Source organism: Myxine glutinosa, chromosome 10 (genome assembly GCF_964187855.1).
Source record: "Myxine glutinosa chromosome 10, kmMyxGlut1.1, whole genome shotgun sequence".
NCBI classification, from domain to species: domain Eukaryota; kingdom Metazoa; phylum Chordata; class Myxini; order Myxiniformes; family Myxinidae; genus Myxine; species Myxine glutinosa.
Genome location: NC_136270.1, coordinates 24256164 through 24281141, shown reverse-complemented (window position 1 = coordinate 24281141; position 24978 = coordinate 24256164). Strand labels below are relative to the sequence as shown.

General features: G+C 42.8%; 1 protein-coding gene across 1 annotated transcript in view; it reads right to left on the bottom strand.

The window, feature by feature from the left end:
* Positions 1-24430, bottom strand: part of LOC137434334 (germ cell-specific gene 1-like protein) — a 244074-nt gene extending 219644 nt beyond the window's left edge. Inside the window, exon 1 of the mRNA XM_068127236.2 lies at positions 23326-24430. Coding sequence (XP_067983337.1) covers positions 23326-23626 — 301 coding nt within the window. The 5' untranslated portion in view covers positions 23627-24430. The remainder of the gene's footprint in view (positions 1-23325) is intronic.
* Between the last annotated feature and the right edge of the window lie 548 nt (positions 24431-24978).

The following is a 24978-nucleotide window of genomic DNA, read 5'->3' as shown; positions in this document are numbered from 1 at the left end:
ATTAATCAATAAATCAAAAATATCCTTGATAGCCACATCACTTGGTCACTCATGTCCAAATATTAGCTTCCCAGCTCAAAAGGTGCCTGAGATATTGGCCAAATGAGAAAGAAAATAAATAAATGATTAATAATGAAAATAAATAAATAATAATCATAAAAAAATTAAATTATTAATCAATTTGGTCAGAGAACACATAAACTACCACTATTTCATCAGAATCTGTAACTTAAAAAAAAAAAATTTTTTTGTCATTAATCGAATAATTAAATAATTAATCGATTAATTGATTAATTAATAAATCAAAAATATCCTTTGCAGCCAAATCACCTGGTCATTGGCATGTCCAAATATCAGCTTCCTAACTCAAAAGGTGCCTGAGTTAATAATGGTCAGAAGATAAATGAAATTTAATTAATTAAATAAGTACTTAATTAAACGCTAATAATTAAATAACTCCTCAATTAATTGATTATTCAAAAAACAAAAAATACCGTATTTGACAAAGGACTTGCTCACTACTGTGCCGAAATTTCAGCTTCCTAGCTCAAAGGATGGCTGAGATATCGTCCGGACAACCAAGAAAGAAAACAAACAAACAAGAAAACAAACAAGAAACCAGAGTGAAAACTGAGTACTCTCTTTCAGCGTGCGTCACTGCCGAGCCCCCTTTGGTGCCCGGCAATGACGATTTGCAATGCCTGGAGATGGCATAGGAAAGGAGCGGTGTACAAAAATATCCTTTGCAGCCAAATCACCTGGTCATTGGCATGTCCAAATATCAGCTTCCTAACTCAAAAGGTGCCTGAGTTAATAATGGTCAGAAGAGAAATGAAATTTAATTAATTAAATAAGTACTTAATTAAACGCTAATAATTAAATAACTCCTCAATTAATTGATTATTCAAAAAACAAAAAATACCGTATTTGACAAAGGACTTGCTCACTACTGTGCCGAAATTTCAGCTTCCTAGCTCAAAGGATGGCTGAGATATCGCCCGGACAAACAAACAAGAAAACAAACAAACAAGAAAGAAACCAGAGTGAAAACTGAGCACTCTCTTTCAGCGTGCGTCACTGCCGAGCCCCCTTTGGTGCCCGTCAATGACGATTTGCAATGCCTGGAGATGGCATAGGAAAGGAGCGGTGTACAACAAACAAGAAAGAAACCAGAGTGAAAACTGAGTACTCTCTTTCAGCGTGCGTCACTGCCGAGCCCCCTTTGGTGCCCGGCAATGACGATTTGCAATGCCTGGAGATGGCATAGGAAAGGAGCGGTGTACAACAAGTACACATACATTCAAAGTACACCGCCCCATGCCAAATAATTAAATATGCTGCAGCGCGGCATTGCCGAGGCGCCTCCGGCGCCCGGCAATACCGCAGTGCAGCTCATTAAGGCTGCATTGGGAGGGAGAGGTGTACACTAATTGATTGATTAATTGTATAATTAAAATCAATAAAAGATTATCACAAAATATTTTCATAATCAATTGGCTAATCGCATAACTAAACCACTAGTGCTTCATCCGAAGATGTATCTTTTAGAAATTTAATTAAATAAGTCATTTATAAAAAATTAAATAATTAATTGATTACTCAATAAATAATTAATCGATTAATCAATAAATAATTAATAGATGAAATGATTAATCAATAAATCAAAAATATCCTTGATAGCCACATCACTTGGTCACTTATGTCCAAATATTAGCTTCCCAGCTCAAAAGGTGCCTGAGATATTGGCCAAATGAGAAAGAAAATAAATAAATGATTAATAATGAAAATAAATAAATAATAATCATAAAAAAATTAAATTGGTAATCAATTTGGTCAGAGAACACATAAACTACCACTATTTCATCAGAATCTGTAACTTTAAAAAAAATTTTTTTTGGGTCATTAATCGAATAATTAAATAATTAATCGATTAATTGATTAATTAATAAATCAAAAATATCCTTTGCAGCCAAATCACCTGGTCATTGGCATGTCCAAATATCAGCTTCCTAACTCAAAAGGTGCCTGAGTTAATAATGGTCAGAAGAGAAATGAAATTTAATTAATTAAATAAGTACTTAATTAAACGCTAATAATTAAATAACTCCTCAATTAATTGATTATTCAAAAAACAAAAAATACCGTATTTGACAAAGGACTTGCTCACGACTGTGCCGAAATTTCAGCTTCCTAGCTCAAAGGATGGCTGAGATATCGTCCGGACAACCAAGAAAGAAAACAAACAAACAAACAAACAAGAAAACAAACAAACAAGAAACCAGAGTGAAAACTGAGTACTCTCTTTCAGCGTGCGTCACTGCCGAGCCCCCTTCGGTGCCCGGCAATGACGATTTGCAATGCCTGGAGGTGGCATAGGAAAGGAGCGGTGTACAACAAACAAGAAAGAAAGAAACCAGAGTGAAAACTGAGTACTCTCTTTCAGCGTGCGTCACTGCCGAGCCCCCTTTGGTGCCCGGCAATGACGATTTGCAATGCCTGGAGATGGCATGGGAAAGGAGCGGTGTACAACAAACAAGAGAGAAAGAAAACAAGTACACATACATTCAAAGTACACCGCCCCATGCCAAATAATTAAATATGCTGCAGCGCGGCATTGCCGGGGCGCCTCCGGCGCCCGGCAATACCGCAGTGCAGCTCATTAAGGCTGCATTGGGAGGGAGAGGTGTACACTAATTGATTGATTAATTGTATAATTAAAATCAATAAAAGATTATCACAAAATATTTTCATAATCAATTGGCTAATCGCATAACTAAACCACTAGTGCTTCATCCGAAGATGTATCTTTTAGAAATTTAATTAAATAAGTCATTTATAAAAAATTAAATAATTAATTGATTACTCAATAAATAATTAATCGATTAATCAATAAATAATTAATAGATGAAATGATTAATCAATAAATCAAAAATATCCTTGATAGCCACATCACTTGGTCACTTATGTCCAAATATTAGCTTCCCAGCTCAAAAGGTGCCTGAGATATTGGCCAAATGAGAAAGAAAATAAATAAATGATTAATAATGAAAATAAATAAATAATAATCATAAAAAAATTAAATTGGTAATCAATTTGGTCAGAGAACACATAAACTACCACTATTTCATCAGAATCTGTAACTTAAAAAAAAAATTTTTTTGGGTCATTAATCGAATAATTAAATAATTAATCGATTAATTGATTAATTAATAAATCAAAAATATCCTTTGCAGCCAAATCACCTGGTCATTGGCATGTCCAAATATCAGCTTCCTAACTCAAAAGGTGCCTGAGTTAATAATGGTCAGAAGAGAAATGAAATTTAATTAATTAAATAAGTACTTAATTAAACGCTAATAATTAAATAACTCCTCAATTAATTGATTATTCAAAAAACAAAAAATACCGTATTTGACAAAGGACTTGCTCACGACTGTGCCGAAATTTCAGCTTCCTAGCTCAAAGGATGGCTGAGATATCGTCCGGACAACCAAGAAAGAAAACAAACAAACAACCAAGAAAACAAACAAACAAGAAACCAGAGTGAAAACTGAGTACTCTCTTTCAGCGTGCGTCACTGCCGAGCCCCCTTTGGTGCCCGGCAATGACGATTTGCAATGCCTGGAGATGGCATAGGAAAGGAGCGGTGTACAACAACCAAGAAAACAAACAAACAAGAAACCAGAGTGAAAACTGAGTACTCTCTTTCAGCGTGCGTCACTGCCGAGCCCCCTTCGGTGCCCAGCAATGACGATTTGCAATGCCTGGAGATGGCATAGGAAAGGAGCGGTGTACAACAAACAAGAAACCAGAGTGAAAACTGAGTACTCTCTTTCAGCGTGCGTCACTGCCGAGCCCCCTTTGGTGCCCGGCAATGACGATTTGCAATGCCTGGAGATGGCATAGGAAAGGAGCGGTGTACAATAAACAAACGGAGTGAAAACGGAGTACTCCCTTTACACGCACGTCATGCAGCGTCTGGAGATGGAATAGGAAAGGAGCGGTGTAAAATATCTGCTTGCGGTCTTGTGGGTATATATCTGCTTGGACAAACATTGACCCACTATCCCTTATCCAGGCTCTATCCTTTTTTTATTGCTGAGCATCAAGTAAGGAAACAGCACTTTCATTTTTCAAAGCTACATTTTTAAGCTGCATTTAATATGACAATTATTGTTTGTTTTCCACTTTGGTTTTTACATTCCAAATCTACTGCTTAATGCTCATCTCTGACTTAGAATCACAAAATACGACTCTTGGCGTTGCTTAACAACCCATTAGAATGTAAAGAATAGTTTAATTTTAAATTTATTGTCACATTTACATTTAAAAAATTCCTTGAGCTGCAAGATTTTAAGTTAAGAGCTCATTCTGATCACTTATTGTTGATTTACTACAGTTATTTAGCTACTTGCAGAATGCAACTCAAATATATAAAACTTTTACATTCCACTTTATCAAATATACTAACTAGCAGAGATGCAGATAACCTTCCCTTTTTTGGGCGGTGTATAGGCAATGAAGCGCTGCCTTGCATGCTCCAATAAGTTTAGGTTTTAGCAATGTAAATGTGGGGCATGGTAATTGTAACAGGTTCGATGATGTGTTCGGCCTGAACTGTATGAAAATCAAAATGCCGGTGGGTGGAGTCAGGCCAGCTGTCCAACCAATGGGTGGAAAGAGAGAAAAAGATGGACAGAAAACTAATACTGCTTTAATATATAGATAGATTTTATATTTATTATGTGTGCATGTTGGATACATCCAAACTTGTGCTTGCAGTCTGCAAGCATACCCCCACTAATATATTTAATATATAAAGCTCTTTCTAAGCACTCACTAACTCCCCCACTGATATAAACGTTTCGTGCTTTCTTGGTACTGTTTGGTAGAAAGCTGAAATATGGCATTCTAATGCAAGTCAAAGCCAATACCTAGGAAAAAATATGTACAAAACTTTCAGAAACTGTCCATTCATGAAAATATCCACAAACTAGAAAGGTATTCGGTGGAGCGCATACCTCCGCCAGGCTGAACAGTTTGTGTTTTGTATCCCAATGATAGGCCGGACATGGATTCGGTCCTGAACCAAAATCTAATCGGCTTGTTCTTGTCACATAACCAACTCGTCCACCAAGTTTAGTCATAACTCATCCATAACTTTTTTAATATGATGTTATATATCGTTTTCGCCCGATCTCTCAATGGTAAAGTCACTTAAAAATTAAATAATTCTCGTATCCGAATCTATATTCAGATCTTCACCAAAATCGAATTGATTAGTCCTTGACACACAACCAATCTGTTCACCAAGTTTCGTTCAAATCCGTCCATAACTTTTTGAGATATCGTGCTATGAGTCGGTTTTAGCCCGATCACTCAATGGTGTAGAATCACTTTAAAAATTATACTAGCCGGATCCGAATCTTTACCAAAACTGAACCAATTCTTCCTTGTCACATACCCAAGTCCTCCACCAAGTTTTGTCCAATTCCGTCCACAACGTTTTGAGATATCATGCTATGTATCATTTTCAGCCCTATCTCCCAATGGTGAAGAATCACTTTAAAAATTCTACTAGCCGGATCCGAATCCGGATCTTCAACAAAATCTAATGATTTTGTCCTTTTCGCATACACTACCTCTCCGCAAAATTTCGTCCGAATCTGTCCACAACTTTTTGAGATATCTTGTTCACAGACAAACAGACAAACAAATGAAAAATCGGTCAGAGACCGAGGACTTGCCGGGATGTACTTTTTTATCAGCCATTTTGAACAAATATGGCGGCCGAACCACGTGACCGATGACATCATAATTATTTGTTTTCTAAACCAATTTATTCCTTGGTGATGCTCAATAAATTTCATCTTGATCGGATGAAGTTTTGTACTTGTCGAATTATGACGTCATAATGGAGGCACCTATGACATCATCATTAACATTTTATTCCCCATGGAGAGTTCTTTACAATGAGCCATGTCTCAATTTTTTCTATTCAGCGCTTTCGGAAATATAGAGGTGCAAATTTTTTCGGTTTTTCCAAGACGGCGGCCGAACCACATGACCGATGACATCATCATTATCATATTTTATTCCCCATGGAGGGTCCTTTACAATGAGCCATGTCTCGTTTTTTTCTATTCAGCACTTTCGGAGATATAGGGGTGCAATTTTTTTATTTTTTCCAAGATGGCGGCCAAACCACGTGACCGATGACGTCATCAATTGGGCACAGTCTATTCCAGGGCAAGACAAATACGCATGCAAAGTTTGGCGATTCTACATGCAACGGTGTAGACATAGTGTTGCAAACAGACAAACAGACAAACAGATGAAAAATCAGAGACCGAGGACTTGCCGGAATTTCCTTTTTTATCGGCCATTTAGGACAAATATGGCGACCAAACCACCTGACCGATGACGTCATCATTAACATATTTTATTCCCCATGGAGAGTGCTTCACAATGAGCCATGTCTCAATTTATTCTATTCAGCACTTTCCGAGATATAGAGGTGCTAAGTTTTTCGGTTTTTCCAAGATGGCGGCCGAACCACGTGACCAATGACATCATCAGTTGGGCACAGTCTTTTCCAGGGCAAGGCAAATATGTGTGTAAAGTTTGGCGATTCTACGTGCAACGGTGCAGACGTAGTACTGCAAACAGACAGATAGACAGACAAACCAACCGATCAACATACTTGCCGGAATCTTTTCCGGCAAGTAACAAGAAATATGTCATGCATAGCACGATACTTGTGAAGTCCCTAAAATAAGTTGTTGGCCTATGATGATCTCAAAAATAGGTGGTTGAATTCAGTGACCTGGTATGCAAACCTCTTCCAATTTCAAGTCAGTCGGTTGGAAATTGAGGATTTTATAAATTTGACAAATTTGGTGACCTTTGGCCTATGTTGAGCTATTGACCTTTTGACCCCAAAAACAATAGACGTCTTGCTTATGACCAACTCTACCGTTTTGTGAAGTTTCATGAAGATCGGTTGAAAATTGTGACCTGTAGGCGACTGACATACAGACTGACATACAGAAATTACAGACAGACACACAGACAGACAGAATAACGCACAAGACCAACCGATATACTTGAAAAATCTCCGATTTTCGCAAGTAACAAACACAGACAGACAGGGGTGAAAACATAACCTCCATCCACCTTTGGTGGTGGAGGTAATAAAAGTCGGCTGATGCAGCTTGGCTCTTCTAACTGTGAGTCGCGTGACCAAAGACAATGGGGACAATGGGACGTCACATGATCTTGCATGGGGCACAATGGCTCGTTGAAGGAGCTGGTGTTTCTCGATTTTATGGTGGTATGATTAGAGAAGTGCCTGCGCGTTTTGTGTCGCTTACGGATAGTGTGCAGTGAGTGTTAGGAAATTGTAAACATCTATTGTTTACAGGTGATGCACAAAGGCAAGCAAGTGTTACAGTGCATATCTTAAAGCGCTGCACATTTGCATTTATAGTCGGACCTCTGTATCAGGCATCTTTGTTATGACAAACATTCAGAGAATGTTTTTATCAATGCATATTTTCCTGTATTCCTGATCCATTTCGCTAGAAATTAACCCAGAAATAAAGATTGTTTTGTCCTGACAAATTGAACGCAGGTGCAAGGCCAGTGCGTTCAAAAATCCATGAAATACAGATGAGATTGACCAAATCAATTCTCCAAAATGTCAAAATAAACAATTGTTTTATTAATAGCTGCTTATTTAGATCACTCAGGTGGTGACATACACTTGGCCAGGGATGCAAAGGAGAAAAGGGGCATCGAGACACTTAGTAAGGTGGGCGAATGAAGCTTGCTTGGACCTGCCCTCTTGGAGCAGTCAAGGGAAGAGGATCGGAAAAAGAATTTAGTATTTTGGAAACCGAATGTATGCTTCGCAACAACGTTTTGTTTTCCCAGTAAGGCACAACTTCATTTTCTATTAAAAGTGCACAAAACGACTTATAGTGTACTGCGTTTTTCGTCAGTTCAGCAATTGAACCCTGAGCAGACAGAATCTATATCTGTATTGCAGCATATTACGTAAATCGTTACCAGTCTAAATTCAACCAATGTATCAAAAAGGGAAGATGCTAACTTCACATGCTGATAACTCTCATGGGCTCTGCTGTTAACGATGTGCAACGTGCGAAGAGCTGCAAGAATATAACAATAACTGTTTGTTTTCCACTTTGGTTTATATGTTGCAATAACAACCATGAACGCACATATTCGACTAAAATCGCACATTACAACTCTACCTTGTCGAGCAACCCATTCAAACGTAAGCTTTTAGAATAGTTTTCTTGTACAACCTTTTGCATGTTCACATTAAAATGACTTTGGCTGTGAACTGCTAAGTTAAGGGCTCATTCTAATCACTCATTCTTGATTTATAAGTTATTTAGCTACTTCCAGAATGCAACCATAATCCACTTCATCAAATATACAAAGCTTATATTTATTATGCACGAGCAAAAGTACCCGTCACTTTGCCGATGGATTTAATCAAAAGACAGCATGCTGTACTTCACAAACATTCTGCTCTATTCACTCTATAATTTGCCAGAGGTCATCTTCCATCTTCTTGGAAGTCAGCCAACATCACCTTCAACAACTATCCTTCCTGCTTATAAAAGGTGTGAGCAAAAATCACTTCTGCTTCGCTGCGAAGCTCAGTGTTGGATGCCTTGGTTTGAGCTTCTGCTCAAAATGAGTTAAGTGAAACATTTTTAAACTTTTGAATTTTTTTCGCTCAATTTTCAACATCACCGTATTGATGCATATTATTTATCAAATTGTTAAAACTTTATTTATACAAAAACATGATTTGTAATACCAGATATCACCGGGTGGTACTATATGATACACATATAGAGAGAATTGGGGTCTTCCCCCCCCACCTTGAAAGCCCTCCCCCAGATATGCTACTCTGGCAGAAACCATACATGGGGTACGCTTAAGCTAAATGCAAAATTTGGTTGGATTTTGTTCAGTAACCACCCCCCCCCCCCCCCCCCCCCACCCTCCCAAAGCTCTGGAAAACCCCTCCTTTCCTTTTTGCAGACAACTCCACATTATGTCATACACTATACGCAACCCCTCTGATATGCAGACAGCAGCTACGTCACTCTCTGCTGATCTGGAGTCGATTACATCCTGGTCTGATAAATTGAACAACCTTCACTCCTGGAATATCTCAGTCTCTCCCTGTAGCTCAGGAAGAATTGTCACATAAACCTAAGTATCAATTTTCATGATCAGGCACTGGAAGATGTTCAGTCTGGTGAACTTCTCAGCCTCACCATCAGCCATGGTCTCTCTTGGGACAATCATGTAGCAAAACTGGCGTCCCAAAACAGCCACGGAATAGGCATCCTCTGTTGTTCCAAATCTTTCCTTGAACATTTGGAACTACTCACAGCCTTGGAAGGCCTATGTCTGTACCTCAATGAAGTACTACGCTCTCCTTTGGGCTGGTGCCATCATGTGTCTACTGGATTCTGTTAAATCTAAAGGCTCTCAACATTTTTGGAATGTCCAGCGTGTAGTCAAAAACACTATCTGTTGCATTCACATCATGGCAGGTGGGTGGCCTCTCTCCCTTTTATTTTGAAATCCACCAATTCTCCAATACAGCTTCTTCTACACTCTCAGCCCTCCAACTTTTACACTGCCACTTCAGGATGCATGCATGACTACCTGTAACCCTTCCTATTTTACCTTTCTGCATCGACGCTGATTGCACACCCCAACTCTTTTCTTCAGTCTGTGGAACTGCCTTGCTGTGGCTGTTCTATCCTGCTCTAACCTCAGGCCTTCAAGCAGATGGTGCACTGCAATCTTTTCTACCCCTATTAAACCTACATAACTAAACCTTCATACTTGGAGATTGCAGGGTGTTCTTACCTCTCTCCTCTTTTCCTGTTCTTTCATTCCTTTTCTTGTTTTGTTTTTTTCTTATGCAAGGTTAAGGCTCATGGGTGAGCTAGAACATAGAACGGATCAGGACGCAACAGAAGAAAATGACCAGTAAAGAGGGGAGGGGGGCACCAACAGCAGGGTTAGAGGACAAAATAAAGGGAGAAGTGCTTAAATAAGGGGTGTGGGCAGGAATGAGGGGTAGGGTAGAGAAGGACACACGTGGTGGGCGAGATGGATACAGAAGCAAACTTTTAAGAAAGAAAAACTGGAAATTTGGAAGGAGGTGGGCTTGTTGGTTGGGCGAAAAGTGGTGATGGGGGTGATTTGAGATGGTGGTGACCGCTGTTTTGAAGACCTGGAGGGAATTATGTTTTGAAGCAAGGAGGGGAAATAGGATAATGGTGAGGAGTAGTGAGGAGTATTTGGAAAGGACGAAGATGAACGAAAAACACAATGTCAAAAGGAGCACAGATTTTTCACGGTGACTATCAGAGGAGTGACCTTGAAAAACACGAATTGGACAATACAGAGCACACCAAGGTACGATTTAACATGGAAACTTGGACAAAAACACAAACAGTGGCATAGGGATGAAAAGACAACAGAAAAACATGACAGATCCGCTTCATTGAACTTAGCTCTGATGCGATGGAAGCGGCAGCTGCAGTTTCAAGCACACATACAAAAAATGCCGAAACCTGAAGTTCCTGAAGCGGAAGTGTCTATCTGTTGCCAATTCCCCACAGTTCATTCCCCCGCCACCTTGCTCCTACCATGAGCCTCGATCTTGTAAATAATAATAATAAACAAAAATAAACAAAATAAAAACACAATTGTGGATTACCATAATCACAAAAAAAAGAAGAAGAAGATTTTCATACATGATAGAGACTCAGAGAGGTTTAATTTCTTTTTAAAATTCCTTCATCAGATCAAGGTTATTATTGCTCTTCTGCTTTAAAGAGTTTCTATTCCATCTGTCAATTCTGAACAAACGCCCTGATCGTCTCTCGCCAATATCAGCACACTCGGTCAGCAGCTATGCACACCTGTCATTTAATTGTCTGCTAATGTTCATCAGACTAATGCACCAAGACTGTCAATCATGTTCATCTAAGCATAAACGGATACAGTTAAACAGAATAAAAAGTGAATTCAAGATAAATACATGCAGCCTATGGACCTGTAAACTCTTTACTCCCTCGGGGCAACTGTGGAGATCCTTTCAAACTCACTGGAACATTTTATTTTTCTCCTCCTTCAGCATCGAAAGTGCAAAACCTTGGGGTTAAAACAGCCTCTGGAGGAAATAAAGGCAAATTTTATATGTGCCAAGAAGGGCAGCCTGCCAGTCAATCTTGAGGTGAACTCTCCATGGAAATGCAAGATCATCAGCAATGGTAAAGCCGCTGTCACACCTTGACGTTTTAGCCAGCGTATGCCGACGTATGAAAAATTTGGCTACGTTAAGAGCACGCTGAAGCACGCTGGCATACGTTGTAGTACGCCGAGCTCGTCGACAAATTTTGTGCATACACAAAATTTGTCGACGTATGCCAGCGTATGACTCACACCAGCACTCAATTTTGATACGTCGGCATACGCTGGCTAAATCGTCAAGGTGTGACAGCGGCTTAAGTAAGGTTTTTTGAAAAGCATGAAGAGGGCAGCCGGAGCAATTCCTAATCCGCACGCAAATTGCAGAAGGCTCAAGAGAAGATTGGAACACATGGTGTACCTACCAAAATGTGCAACATGCGATAATTAATTTGACGAATAATCAAAAAGGGAATTGATGCGACTCATTGTCATTATCTTATTACAATCTGTCCAAAGAAGGGAATGCTGCATCGTGTCAAATCGACTGTGATGGCAGTTGTGTTTATCAATTTGAAACAGATATCAAATTGAATGGATATTGCCAAGGAAACATCGATGTAAATCATGCAGAGATGGATTTTTTTAATTGTGAAAACAACAGCAGAAGAACAACGAGAACGGCACTTGGTAGAGAGCAAACCTCTGCCAGTATTTTTTGGCTGAATAGTTTACGTTTTGTATCTCACTGATAGGCTGGATTTGGATCTCGACCTGAACCAAAGTCTAATCAGCTTGTTCTTCTTGCCTAACCAACTCATCCACCTAGTTTTGTCATAACTCAGCCACAACTGTTTGAAATATCATGTTATATATCATTTTTGGCCCTATCATGTCACTCGATGGTAAAGAATCGCAAACAATTTAAAAAATTCTCTTATCCAGATCCGGATTCGGATTTTCACCAAAATTGAAACCATTCGTCGTTGTCACAAACACAACCTGTCCACCAAGTTTCGTCCGAATTCGTCCATATCGTATTCAGATATCGTGCTAACAGGCAAAGATAGGGGCGAAAATATAACCTCCATCCACCTTCGGTAACAGAGGTAACTAGATGGTATTCATAGAATACTTACCCTGCGCAGTCAACTTGGTGTGAGCCAACTCTTCTGTTTTTGAACGTTTCTTTTTTTTTTGATCCAATATGGCTGCCAGACCACGTGAGCGATGACATCATAAATTTATATTCTCTAAATAATTGTTGCATATATCATCGTCTATATATATATATATATAAAAGAACGTTTTTGTTTGTTTGTTTGTCTGCACGTGCTAATCTCCTGAACGGTGAAAGATAGGAGGAAACCTCTGAAACAAAAAATGTCAGGACAGGCCCCGGGAAGGTTATAGGCTAGGTGGCGAGGCCAGTCGAGGCCCACCTCGGCCGGGCTGGGCCCATTTCACAATTAAAAGCTGAGCTGAATTATAGTAGTAAATCTTCTCCGGCCACGAGTAAAAGCTGAATTATAGTAGTAAATTCATTCAAAAAGAACCCGGGCAACGGCGGGTGCTTTCGGCTAGTGCTCAATAAATTTCAAACTGATCAGAATAAGCGTTGTCCCTGTCGAATTATGACGTCATAATTATGGCACCAACGACGTCATCATTAACAACACCTATTCCCCATATGGAGTTATTTACAATGAGCCACGTTTCAATTTTTTCCACAGAGCGGTTTTGGAGACATAGCAGTGCAACGTTTTTCCGTTTTTCCAAGATGGTGCCTGTAACACATGACCTATGACGTCATCATTATCATTAAAATATTCTAAAGGAGGAGGCGCTCCTATGGTGAAAATTTCGTGTCCATCAGACCAACAGTTGCTGAAATTTTTAAAATAATGATCGGATGGATAAGTGTTGTATTTGTCGAATTATGACGTCATAACGAAGGCACCGATGACATCATCATTAACATATCTTATTCCCCATGGGGAGTCGGTGACAATGAGCCAGGTCTCAATTTTTTCCATGGAGTTGTTTCAGAGATATAGATGTACGAAGTTTTTCCAAGATGGCGCCTGTACCACGTGAACTATGACGTCATAATAATCATTAAAATATTCTACAGGAGGAGGCCCTCCAATGGTGAAAATTTCGTGTCAATCGGACCAAGAATTGCAGAGAAAAAAATTCATACTGATCAGATCAAACATTGTACTTGTCGAATTATGACGTCATAATTAAAGTTCCGATGAAAACATCATTAACATATCTTATTCCCCAAGAGTACTTGACAATGAGCCATGTTTCCGTTTTTTCCATGGAGCGGTTTCGGAGATATAGAGGTGCAACCTTTTTTCGATTTTTCCAAGATGGCGCCTGTACCACGTGACATATGACGTCATAATTATCTTTTTTTTTTTTTATTCCACAGGAGGAGCCACTCATATTCTGAAAATTTCGTGCCAATCCGACTAACAGTTGCAGAGGATTTTTTGTTTTTTTCATACTCATCAGATCAAGTGTTGTACTTGTCGAATTATGACATCATAATTAATGCACCGATGACATCATAATCAACATATCTTATTCTCCATGGTGAGTACTTGACAATGAGCCATGTTTCCATTTTTTCCATTGCACTGTTTGGGAGATATAGAGGTGTAACGTTTTCCAAGATCACGCCTGTACCACGTGACCTGTGACGTCATAATATTCATTAAAATATTCTACAGGAGGAGGCACTCCTATGGTGAAAATTTCATGTCAATTGGACCAACCGTGGCCGAGAAAATGAATTTTTAAAATGCTGACACGGCACACACTTTACTTTACTGAAATGCAGACACGTACGGACAGTGCATTCAGTAAGTATTCAGACCCCTTCACTTTTTTCACATTTTGTTATGTTGCAGCCTTATGCTGAAATCGTTTAAATTCATTTTTCCCTCATCAATCTACACTCAATACCGCATAATGACAAAGAGAAAACAGGATTTTAGAAAATTTTGCAAATTTATTAAAAAGAAAAAACTGAAATATCACATTGACATAAGTATTCAGACCCTTTGCTATGACGCTTGAAATTTAGCTCAGGTGCCTCCCATTTCTCTTGATCATCTTTGAGATGTTTCTACACCTTGATTGGAGTCCAACTATGGTAAATTCAATTGATTGGACATGATTTGGAAAGGCACACACCTGTCTATATAAGGTCTCACAGCTGACGATGCATATCACAGCAAAAGCCAAGCCATGAGGTCGAAGGAACTGCCTGCAGAGCTCAGAGACAGGATTGTGTCGAGGCACAGATCTGGGGAAGCCTACAAAAAAAATTCTGCTGCATTGAAGGTTCCCAAGAGCACAGTGGCCTCCATAATTCTTAAATGGAAGAAGTTTGGAACAACCAGGACTCTTCCTAGAGCTGGCCGCCCGGCAAAACTGAGCAAACGGGGGACAAGGGCCTTGGTAAGAGAGGTGACCAAGAACCCGATGGTCACTCTGGCTGAGCTCCAGAGATCCTGTGTGGAGATGGGAGAAACTTCCAGAAGGACAACCATCACTGCAACACTCCACCGATCTGGGCTTTATGGCAGAGTGGCCAGACGGAAGCCTCTCCTCAGTGAAAGACACATGAAAGCCCGCTTGGAGTTTGCAAACAAGCACCTAAAGGAATCTCAGACTGTGAGAAACAAGATTATGTGGTCTGATGAAACCGAGATTGAACTGTTTGGCCTCAATTCTAACCGTCATGTCTGGAGGAAACCAGGCACTGCTCATCACCCGCCCAATACCATCCCAACGGTGAAGCATGGTGGTGGCAGCATCATGCTGTGGGGGTGTTTTTCAGCAGCAGGGACTGGGGGACTGGTCAGGGTTGAGGGAACAATGAACGGAGCAAAGTACAGAGATATCCTCAATGAAAACCTGAAACAGAGCGCTCAGGACCTCAGACTGAGCCGAAGTTTCACCTTCCAACAGGACAATGACCCTAAGCACACAGCCAAGCCAACGCAGGAGTGGCTTCGGGACAACTCTGTGAAGGTCCTTGAGTGGCCCAGCCAGAGCCCTGACTTGAACCCAATCGAACATCTCCGGAGAGACCTGAAAATGGCTGTCCAACAACAGTCCCCATCCAACCTGACAGAGCTTGAGAGGATCTGCAGAGAAGAATGGCAGAAAATCCCCAAATCCAGGTGTGCAATGCTTGTCGCGTCATACCCAAGAAGACTCGATGCTGTAATCGCTGCCAAAGTGCTTCAACTAAGTACTGAGTTAAGGGTCTGAATACTTATGTCAATGTGATATTTCAGTTTTTTCTTTTTAATAAATTTGCAAAACTTTCTAAGATCCTGTTTTCCCTTTGCCATTATGGGGTATTGAGTGTAGATTGATGAGGGAAAAAATGAATATAAACGATTTCAGCATAAGGCTGCAACATAACAAAATGTGAAAAAAGTGAAGGGGTCTGAATACTTTCTGAATGCACTGTACGTACATACGTACCTGAATGCTTAACCCTGCTTTTCGCTTCGCAAGCGCAGGGTAATAACGAAGAATTTTGCAAGGAGGAAGAACAAGTAATATTCCTAACAATGCACATAGTTTGCAGGAACGCAGAAATAATTTATATTCAAGTACAAGGACAATATTGCCACAGTGAGGTACGCAGAGGACACGTGACCAGTAACACCGTGTTTCCTTGTTAGAGGTCAACGCACTCTCAACTTGCTTGTTAAAATAATATCCATTCCATGAACAATAGTCACACAATGGATCATGCAAAGAAGATGACCGAAAGGCTTCAATGCTTCAAATTAAGAAACCCATCCAATGCAGTGAGTTGCTCTTGCCCTTTCGCGTGCTAAGAGATCCACATATGCTGTGGAGGTCCATCAGCAACCCCCTGCTAAGAGATCCACGTTTACTGTGGCAGTCCACCAGCAATGCCCTGCTAAGAGATGCACGTATACTGTGGAGGTCCATCAGCAGCCCCCTGCTCAAAGATCCAACTATGAAGTGGCGGTCCATCAGCAACCCCCTGCTAAGAGATCCACATATACTGTGACGGTCCATCAGCAACCCCCTGCTGAGAGATCCACATATACTGTGGCGGTCCATCAGTTACCCACTGGTGGTGAAACTCCCAAAAATCCAGAATCACTGCCTTACCTTCACTCATTTGGTCCTATTTTTTCACCACCTGTGGAAACAACTTCCACATTCTCTTCAATCTCACTCTTCCCTCCTCAATCTCAGGCAAATAAAGTTGTCCTTCTTCCCACCAGGTCACCAACATACACTACATGACCAAAAGTATGCGGACACCCCTTCTAATTAGTGGATTCGGCTGTTTCAGCCACACCCATTGCTGACAGGTATATATAATCAAGCACACAGCAATGCAATATCCATAGACAAACATTGGCAGTAGAATGGGCCGAACTGAAGAGCTCAGTGACTTTCAACATGGCACTATCAAAGGATGCCACCTTTCCAATGGGTCAGTTCATAAAATTTCTGCCTTGCTCGAGCTGTCCCTGTCAACTGTAAGTGCTGTTATTGTGAAGTGGAAATGTTTAGGAGCAACAACAGCTCGGCCGCGAAGTGGTAGGCCACACGAGCTCACAGAACGGGACTGCTGAGTGCTGAAGCGCGTAGTGCGTAGTGCGTGAAAATCGTCTGTCCTTGGTTGCAACACTAACTACCGAGTTCCAAACTGCCTCTGGAAGCAACGTCAGCACAACAACTGTTCGTCAGGAGCTTCACGAAATGGGTTTCCATGGCCGAGCAGCCACACACAAGCCTAAGATCACCATGCACAATGCCAGGCGTCGGCTAGAGTGGTGTAAAGCTCGTCGCCATTGGACTCTGGAGCTGTGGAAACACGTTCTCTGGAGTGATGAATCATGCTTCACCATCTGGCAGTCCGACAGACTAATCTGGGTTTGGCGGATGCCAGGAGAATGCTACCTGCCCGAATGCCAACTGTAAAGTTTGGTGGAGGAGGAATAATGGTCTGGGGCTGTTTTCCATGGTTCGGGCTAGGCCCATTAGTTCCAGTGAAGGGAAATCTTAACGCTATAGCATACAATCACATTCTAGACGATTGTGTGCTTCCAACTTTGTGGGAACAGTTTGGGGAAGGCGCTTTCCTGTTTCAGCATGACAGTGCCACCATGCACAAAGTGAGGTCCATACAGTGAAAAGGGATTAAACTGAGATTTTTTGTTACTTATTTAAACATAATACCCCATAATGTCAAAGTGGATATTATATTTGTTTCAAATTTTTTACAAAAAAAAACTTTAAAAAAAACTAGAAATGTCTCGAGTCAATAAGGAGTCAACTCCTTTGCTATGACACTCCAAATTATGCTCAGCTGCATCCAACTTCCCTTGATTATCCTTGAGATGACTGCAATTTGAATGGAGTCCACCTGTGGCCAATTCAATTGATTGGTTATGATTTAGAAAGAAACACACCTTTCTATATAATGTCCCTCAGTTGATAGTGCATGTCAGAGCAGAAACTCTACCATGAAGTCCAAGGAACTGTCCATAGAATTGTGAGGAGCCATAGATCTGGGGAAGCTTATAAAACAATTTCTAGGGTGTTGAAAGTTCCCAAGAGCACAGTGAGCTCCATCATTAGGAAATGGAAAAAATATGGAACTACCCAGACTCTTCCGAGAGCTGGCCGTCCAACAGAACTGAGCAACTGAGTAAGAAGGGCTTTGGTCAAGGAGGTGACTAAGAACCCAACGACCACTCTGATAGGACTTCAGAGTTCCTTGGCTGAGATGGGAGAACCTGCCAGAAGAATAGTCTCTGCAGCCCTTCACAAATCTAGGCTTTATGGGAGAGTGGCCAGACAGAAGCCACTCCTGAGAAAATGGCACATGACAGCATGCCTGGAGTTTGCAAAAGGCACTTGAAAGACTGAGAGCATGAGGCAAAATATTCTGTGGTCTGATGAGATGAAAATTGAACTCTTTGGCCTGAATGTAAAGCGCTGCATCTGACCGAAACCGAGCACAGCACGTCACCAATTTAACACCCTGCCTACCGTCAAGCATGATGGTGGCTGCATAATGATATGGGGATGCTTTTCAGCAGCAGGGAATGGGAGACTTGTAAGGATAGAGGAAACAATGAATGAAGCCAAATACAGACAAATCCTTGAGAAGAACCTGCTTCAGAGTGCAAAAGACCTTAGACACTGGCATATATTTATGTTCCAATATGACAATGACCCCAAGCATACAGCCAAAGCAACACTGGAATGGCTAATGAATCCCATTAACCCTTTGAGTACGGATGACGTCCAATGCCGCAACCCACGAAAAAGTTTTGTGTACGGATGACGTTACTGCACGTCATCGACTATACCTATAAATAGATAGTCAGTACGTGGTGGCATTCCCGTAATGCCAAATTAATCCCGTTTGCCAAATTAATTGCCAAATTATGAAAAAAAAATCCCGTACTCAAAGGGTTAAGAATCTGTAGAAAGACTTGAAGATTGCTGTTCACCGATGCTCCCTATCCAACTTGATGGAGCTTGAGCAAATCTGCAAAGAAGAATGGGAAAAACTCCCCAAATCCAGATGTGCAAATCTGATGCAGACATACCCAAGAAGACTCGAAGCTGTAATCATTGCCAAAGGCGCTTCTAGGAAGTATCGACTCAGCTGGTTGAATAATTGTGTAAATTAGACATTTCTGTATTTCATTTTTAATTATTCTGTAAAAAATTCTGAAAGAACAAAATTCCACTTTGACATTATGGGGTATTAGGTGTGGATCAGTGACCAAAAAATCTCACTTTAATCCATTTTTCATTCAGGCTAAAACACAACAAAACGTGAAAAAAGTCAACTGGAACATGTCCAATCAAGAGGCGTGAATACTTTCTGAAATCACTGTAGGAGGGGGGTGTCATGGTGTGTGAGCTTCATCAACGTGCGCTTGACACACGAACATGGCTGTAAAATGCATACACGCTGCCAGCTTCGATCAGATTGTCAGCTTATATCAGAGATTTTTTTTATTGCTGATCGACAGAAAATACCCCATCATGTCAAAGTGGATTTTATTTATTTATTTTTTTTAGAAATTTTTACAAAACAATTAAGAATGGAATAGAGAAATATCTAATTTACATAAGTATTCAACCCCCAAGTCAATGCTTTGTAGATGCACCTTTGGCAGTGATTACAGCTTCAAGTCTTCTTGGGTATGTGTATATCAGCTTTGCACATCTGGATTTGGGGAGTTTCTCCCATTCTTATGGCCACTCTCCCATAAAGCCTAGAGTTGTGAAGTGCTGCAGAGACTGTTGTCCTTCCAGCAGTTTTTTCCATCTCAGTCAAGGAACTCTGTGGGCCATTGCGTTCTTGGTCATCTCCCTGACCAAGGTCCTTCTTGTCCGGTTGTTCAGTTCTGTCGGACGGTCAGCTCTAGGAAGAGTCTGGGTCGTTCCATATTCTTTACAATTCCTAATGATGGAGCTCACTGTGCTCTTGGGAACTTCCAACACTCTAGAAATTGTTTTATACCCTTCCCCAGATCTGTGCCTCCTCACAATTCTATCTTGGAGTTCTACGGACAGTTCCTTAGACTTCATGGTACAGTTTATGCTCTGACATGCACTCTCATTTGTGGGACCTTACATAGAAAGGTGTGTTTCTTTCTAAGTCATGTCCAATCAATTGAATTGGCCACAGGTGGACTCCAACCAAGTTGTAGAGAAATCGCAAGGATGATTCAAGACATTTCAGCTTTTCATTTGTCATTGTTTTGTAAAAATTTCTAAAAACAAAATTCCACTTTGATATTATGGGATGTGATGTGCAAATCAGTGACAAAAAATCCTTATTTAATCAATTTTAAATTCAGGCTGTAACACAGCAAAGTGTGAAAAACCTCAAGGAATGTGTGAATACTTGCTGTAGGCACTGAACCTTGTCCGTCTCCTTTTCTCTCCCTCAGCCCTGCTGTTGGCATTTCGCCCTTCTTTTCCTGCTGTTCCTTTTTTTCTGTTGAATCCTGATCAATTCTGTGTTCTAGCTCTTCCATGAGCCTTGACTCTCCATCCATAAAAAGACACCATCACAGCGACTTGTATCGGCATGTGAAGCACCCAGAGTGCTTCCACTGGAAGAGACAGACGTTCTGACATTTGAATCTTTACTCGGGGCAACACGATGCGGCAATCTCTCGAACCCCTTTAGATCAGACTTCCTTGCAATACAAAATCCTAGTTTACATCGATCGAACAGATCATTGATCGAATGACAGCACCTGGCGGTGCATTTCCAGCAAACGAGGATCCTTTGGAATATTTACCCTCGCCTGAGGAAAATGTATTGCATTTGAGTCCGTCTGTTTGTCTGTTTGTCTGTCTGTCTGTCCGCACAGAATAAATATGATTTTCTCTGCAACCGTTGGTCCGATTGACAGGAAATTTTCACCATAGGTGCAACTCCACCTGTAGAATTATTTAATAATTATGACGGCATAGGTCACGTGGTTCGGCCGCCATCTTGGAAAAACCGAGAACATTTGCACCTCTATATCTCCGAAAGCGCTGAATAGGAAAAAATTGAGACATGGCTCATTGTAAAGAACTCTCCATGGGGAATAAAATATGTTAATGATGATGTCATAGGTGCCTCCATTATGACGTCATAATTCGACAAGTACAAAACTTCATCCGATCAAGATGAAATTTCTTGAGCGTCATCCAGGCATAAATTTGTGGAGAAAAAAACATAATTATGACGTCATCGATCACGTGATTTGGCCGCCATCTTGGAAAAACCGAAAACATTTGCACCTCTATATCTCCGAAAGCGCTGTGCAGAAAAAAAATATTGAGATATGGCTCATTGTAAAGAACTCTCCATGTGGAATAACATCTGTTAATGATGATGTCATAGGTGCCTCCATTATGACGTCATCATTCGACAAGTACAAAACTTCATCCAATCAAGATGAAATTTATTGAGCATAATCTCGGGATAAATTTGTGGAGAAAAAATAATAATAATGATGACGTCATCGGTCACGTGGTTCTGCCGCCATATTTGTTTTAACACAAAAGCCTTAAAAACCACTGAAAACATCCTGGCGAGGGTCTGCAATCTCTGATTCTCTTTCTTGTTTGATATGTAATGGCAGGGTGAGTTACAGGTCATACAATACAATCGTTACAATACAGGTCGTTCCTGTATCCCCCATCAGATATCCAAGGTGAGAATCTTCTGGTGTGTGGAACAATGTGGGTCAGGAATATCGGATGCCAAGCAGATTCTGAATGGAGATGAATGGTACAGTAACCGTGCCCTACATGTCCAGTGTGATGATCCGAGTGGAAGCACCTCGTCTCTCTTTTCGCTACTCCGCTGCCGATCGATAGGGTGTCAAGTGGAAGTTGTAGGGTTGGGGTTAGGGTTAACCAATTCGGCCATGCCACATCCTCCTGTCAACCCAGTTATTTGTGCGAGTCATTTGAACATGTTGAAAGGTAGACAGATGACCAACTGGGTGGCACAGCCGATTAAGGTACGGCATTGAGGGGTCCTTGCAGGGCAAACCTCCACACTAACTGGAAGCATACCCATTGGAGATTCATGGCAACACCCAGAAGGCACCTGGTCAAGTAGCGTGACAGATCCTCAAGTCCAACCCATTGAGATGAGAATGGGAGAGAGGATCAGATGATTCTTAGGGTGAGAGATTCTCCACACTTGAGGCCACCAGGAAAAACCCCATTAATAATGCTGGTTCAAAGGTTCTCACCATGTTGAGGATTAGTGCGGTCTCAATGGGTATGTGTGTAGGAACGACATCTTGGTCCGTTAATTGATGGCGTGGTTAATCAGATCTTGAAAGCAGAACTGGAGGCGAGCATGAACCTGGCTATGAAAATGCTAATTGGTGATGGATGTTCTTAAACAGATTAATGAAGTGTGGTTCGCACATTCCTGGGGGTCCACCGGGGCTCCATTAACACCGAAGTGAGAATCTCAATGTCCCAGACAGAAAGGCCGTTCGCCAGGTGTGTGCTAAGAAGCATCTGGGGAATGTTGTGTGGGTGTTTCGCTCCGATCTCTTTCAATTAGTGGGGGGATGGAGGGTGAGTGGGGAGAATGGGAAGTTCGGGGGTAGAGTGGGATTCGGGTTGGGTTGGAGGGATGGGACGTTTGGAGGGTGGGTTCAGGGGAAGTGTTTATGGGGTGCGGACTGGTGGCAGAGTGTTGTCAGGGAGAGGGGGTTGGAGGGTGGATTTGGGGGAGAGTGGGTGGGGATGTGGGATGAGGTGGTTTTAGGGTGGGTTCAGGGGAGTGTGAGTGGAGGTGTAGGGGAGGGAGGTCGAGGTGACAGTGTGGGTGAGAGTGAAAAGGGGTGGAGGTGGGTTTGGGGGTGAGGGATGGGTGTAAGTGGTGGTTGAAGTGTGGGCTTGAGAGAGCAGGTGGGGTGTGGGGGGAAAGTAGACATTTTCCTTCAAAAATAATTTGGGGTAAAAGTCGCAGATATCAGGGAGAACTCGAGGAGTGTGAAGAGAGAAGAGTGTGCGTGTGAGGAGTGCGAAGAGTGTGAGGAGCGAAGATTGCAAGGAGTGTGAAGAGTGCAAGGAGTGTGAAGAGCAAAGAATGCAAGGAGTGTGAAGAGTGCAAGGAGTGTGAGGAGTGCAAGGAGTGTGAGAAGTGCGAGGATTGCGAAGTGTGAAGGATGCAAGGAGTGTGAAGAGCGAAGAATTCGAAGAGTGTGAAGAGTGCGGAGTGTGAAGAATGCAAACAATGTGAATAGTGCAAGGAATGCAAAGAGTGCGAGTTGCGAGAAGAGTGCGAAAATCGCGAGTCGTGCGAGTTGAATGTTTACCGGGAACTGAAACGCGAATAACGACGACAGCGCGCCTTGGAATGTTTGCCGAACAAGGAGTTGTTATTTATCCCAATAAAGCGCTGGTTAACTACAAGGCAGATTGGCCGTCACACACGTCGCCGTTAGTGCACACCTCCCAGTACACCTTCGCGCCCGAACCGCGCGCTCTCACCTACTCCCGTGACGCTTTCCTCACACAGGTACCACAAGCCGGTATGAAAGTACCGCAGCACGAACTTGTCATCTCCCGCCTCCCAGGTGTACGCACTCGCAGCCCGAGCGGACGCGCTCCCGTTCAGCCGGAGACAGTCGCTCGGCCTTCCCTTCCCCCGGTGCGTCGGACACGGAGGCTTCGGCACTCGCTGCGTCCCTTCGCACCAGTACGTGCTCAGGAAAGCCGTGGACGAGAAAAGCAAAGCCATGAAGTTGAGGCACACGGCGAGCGAGGCGCGCCACTGCCTCCCGCCTCGCATGCTGCTCAGGATCGGGACGCGAAGCCCGGGAGCGAGGGGCGCGGCGGCTCGAGACTCGCATCACCCGCCAGGTGCCGCATGGGCAGCGCCGGATCGCCGTCCCGGTGTGTCCTCGTTGTCCCTCTCCAACAAGAAGCAAAGTCCCTCCTTCCCGCAAGACTCCCGCCTCCTGCCTCGTTAACAAGCCGGCGGCGTACTTTTAGCGGAGAGACGGGACGCGACTGGACAAATGAAAATAAACAACCTCACATCGAACAGCCAAATGGAGCCGAGAAATTCCCTCCGATTCTACCTGGGCGCCTGAACGCGAGAGTTCGCCTCGTTCGTCCGCAAGCTCAACATGGCATGAAGAGCGAGTTAAACGTGAGAATTCGAGCTCCTGCAATCATTCGGAGAGCGACGGCAGCTCCTCTGGACCACAGAGCCTCCTGCTGGATAAAATGGAGGCTGCGTGCACCTGCAACCCAATTTTCACTCGGGATTGCTGGACACGGCTCTCTCGATTATGGCCTCCGGTGGAGAGCGGTCGGTGATGATTGCGGACGATTCGAGGCTCTTCAATGTCGAGGAACGAGGCGAGAAACGCCGAATGGCGCAGAGATTCCTGAGCTAGAGGAGATTTCTGGATCCGCTTGGACACGGACGAGATGGCCCAGGGCAGAGTTACCCGTCGGAATGACCCAAGTCGCTTTAGCACCTGTGAAAACAAAACGGCGCAATTAAAGGCACCTGCAGGCACAGACTCCAACTCGAGCATGTGCTCAACGAAGGTGCACTCTCTCTTCCCTCGCAACCTGACTCCTCGGCGTACTGTCTCACGTGCCCATCCCTGATGTACGGTCTCACCTGCTCACCACGAGGCCCCCAGGAGGTTCTGTGTCATCCACCGCCCCCCCCCCCCCCCGACGTACTGTATCACCTGCTCACCACGAGGCCCCCAGGAGGTTCTGTGTCATCCACCGCCCCCCCCCCCCCGACGTACTGTATCACCTGCTCACCACGAGGCCCCCAGGATGTTCTGTGTTATCGACCGCCCCGCCCCTCCCTCTGACGTACTGTCTCACCTGCTCACCACGACGCCCCCCAGGAGGTTCTGTGTCATCCACCGCCCCCCCCCCCTCTGACGTACTGTCTCACCTGCTCACCACGACGCCCCCCAGGAGGTTCTGTGTCATCCACCGCCCCCCCCCCCCCTTGACGTACTGTCTCACCTGCTCACCACGACGCCCCCCAGGAGGTTCTGTGTCATCCACCGCCCCGCCCCTCCCTCTGACGTACTGTCTCACCTGCTCACCACGACGCCCCCCAGGAGGTTCTGTGTCATCCACCGCCCCCACCCCCCCACCACTCCC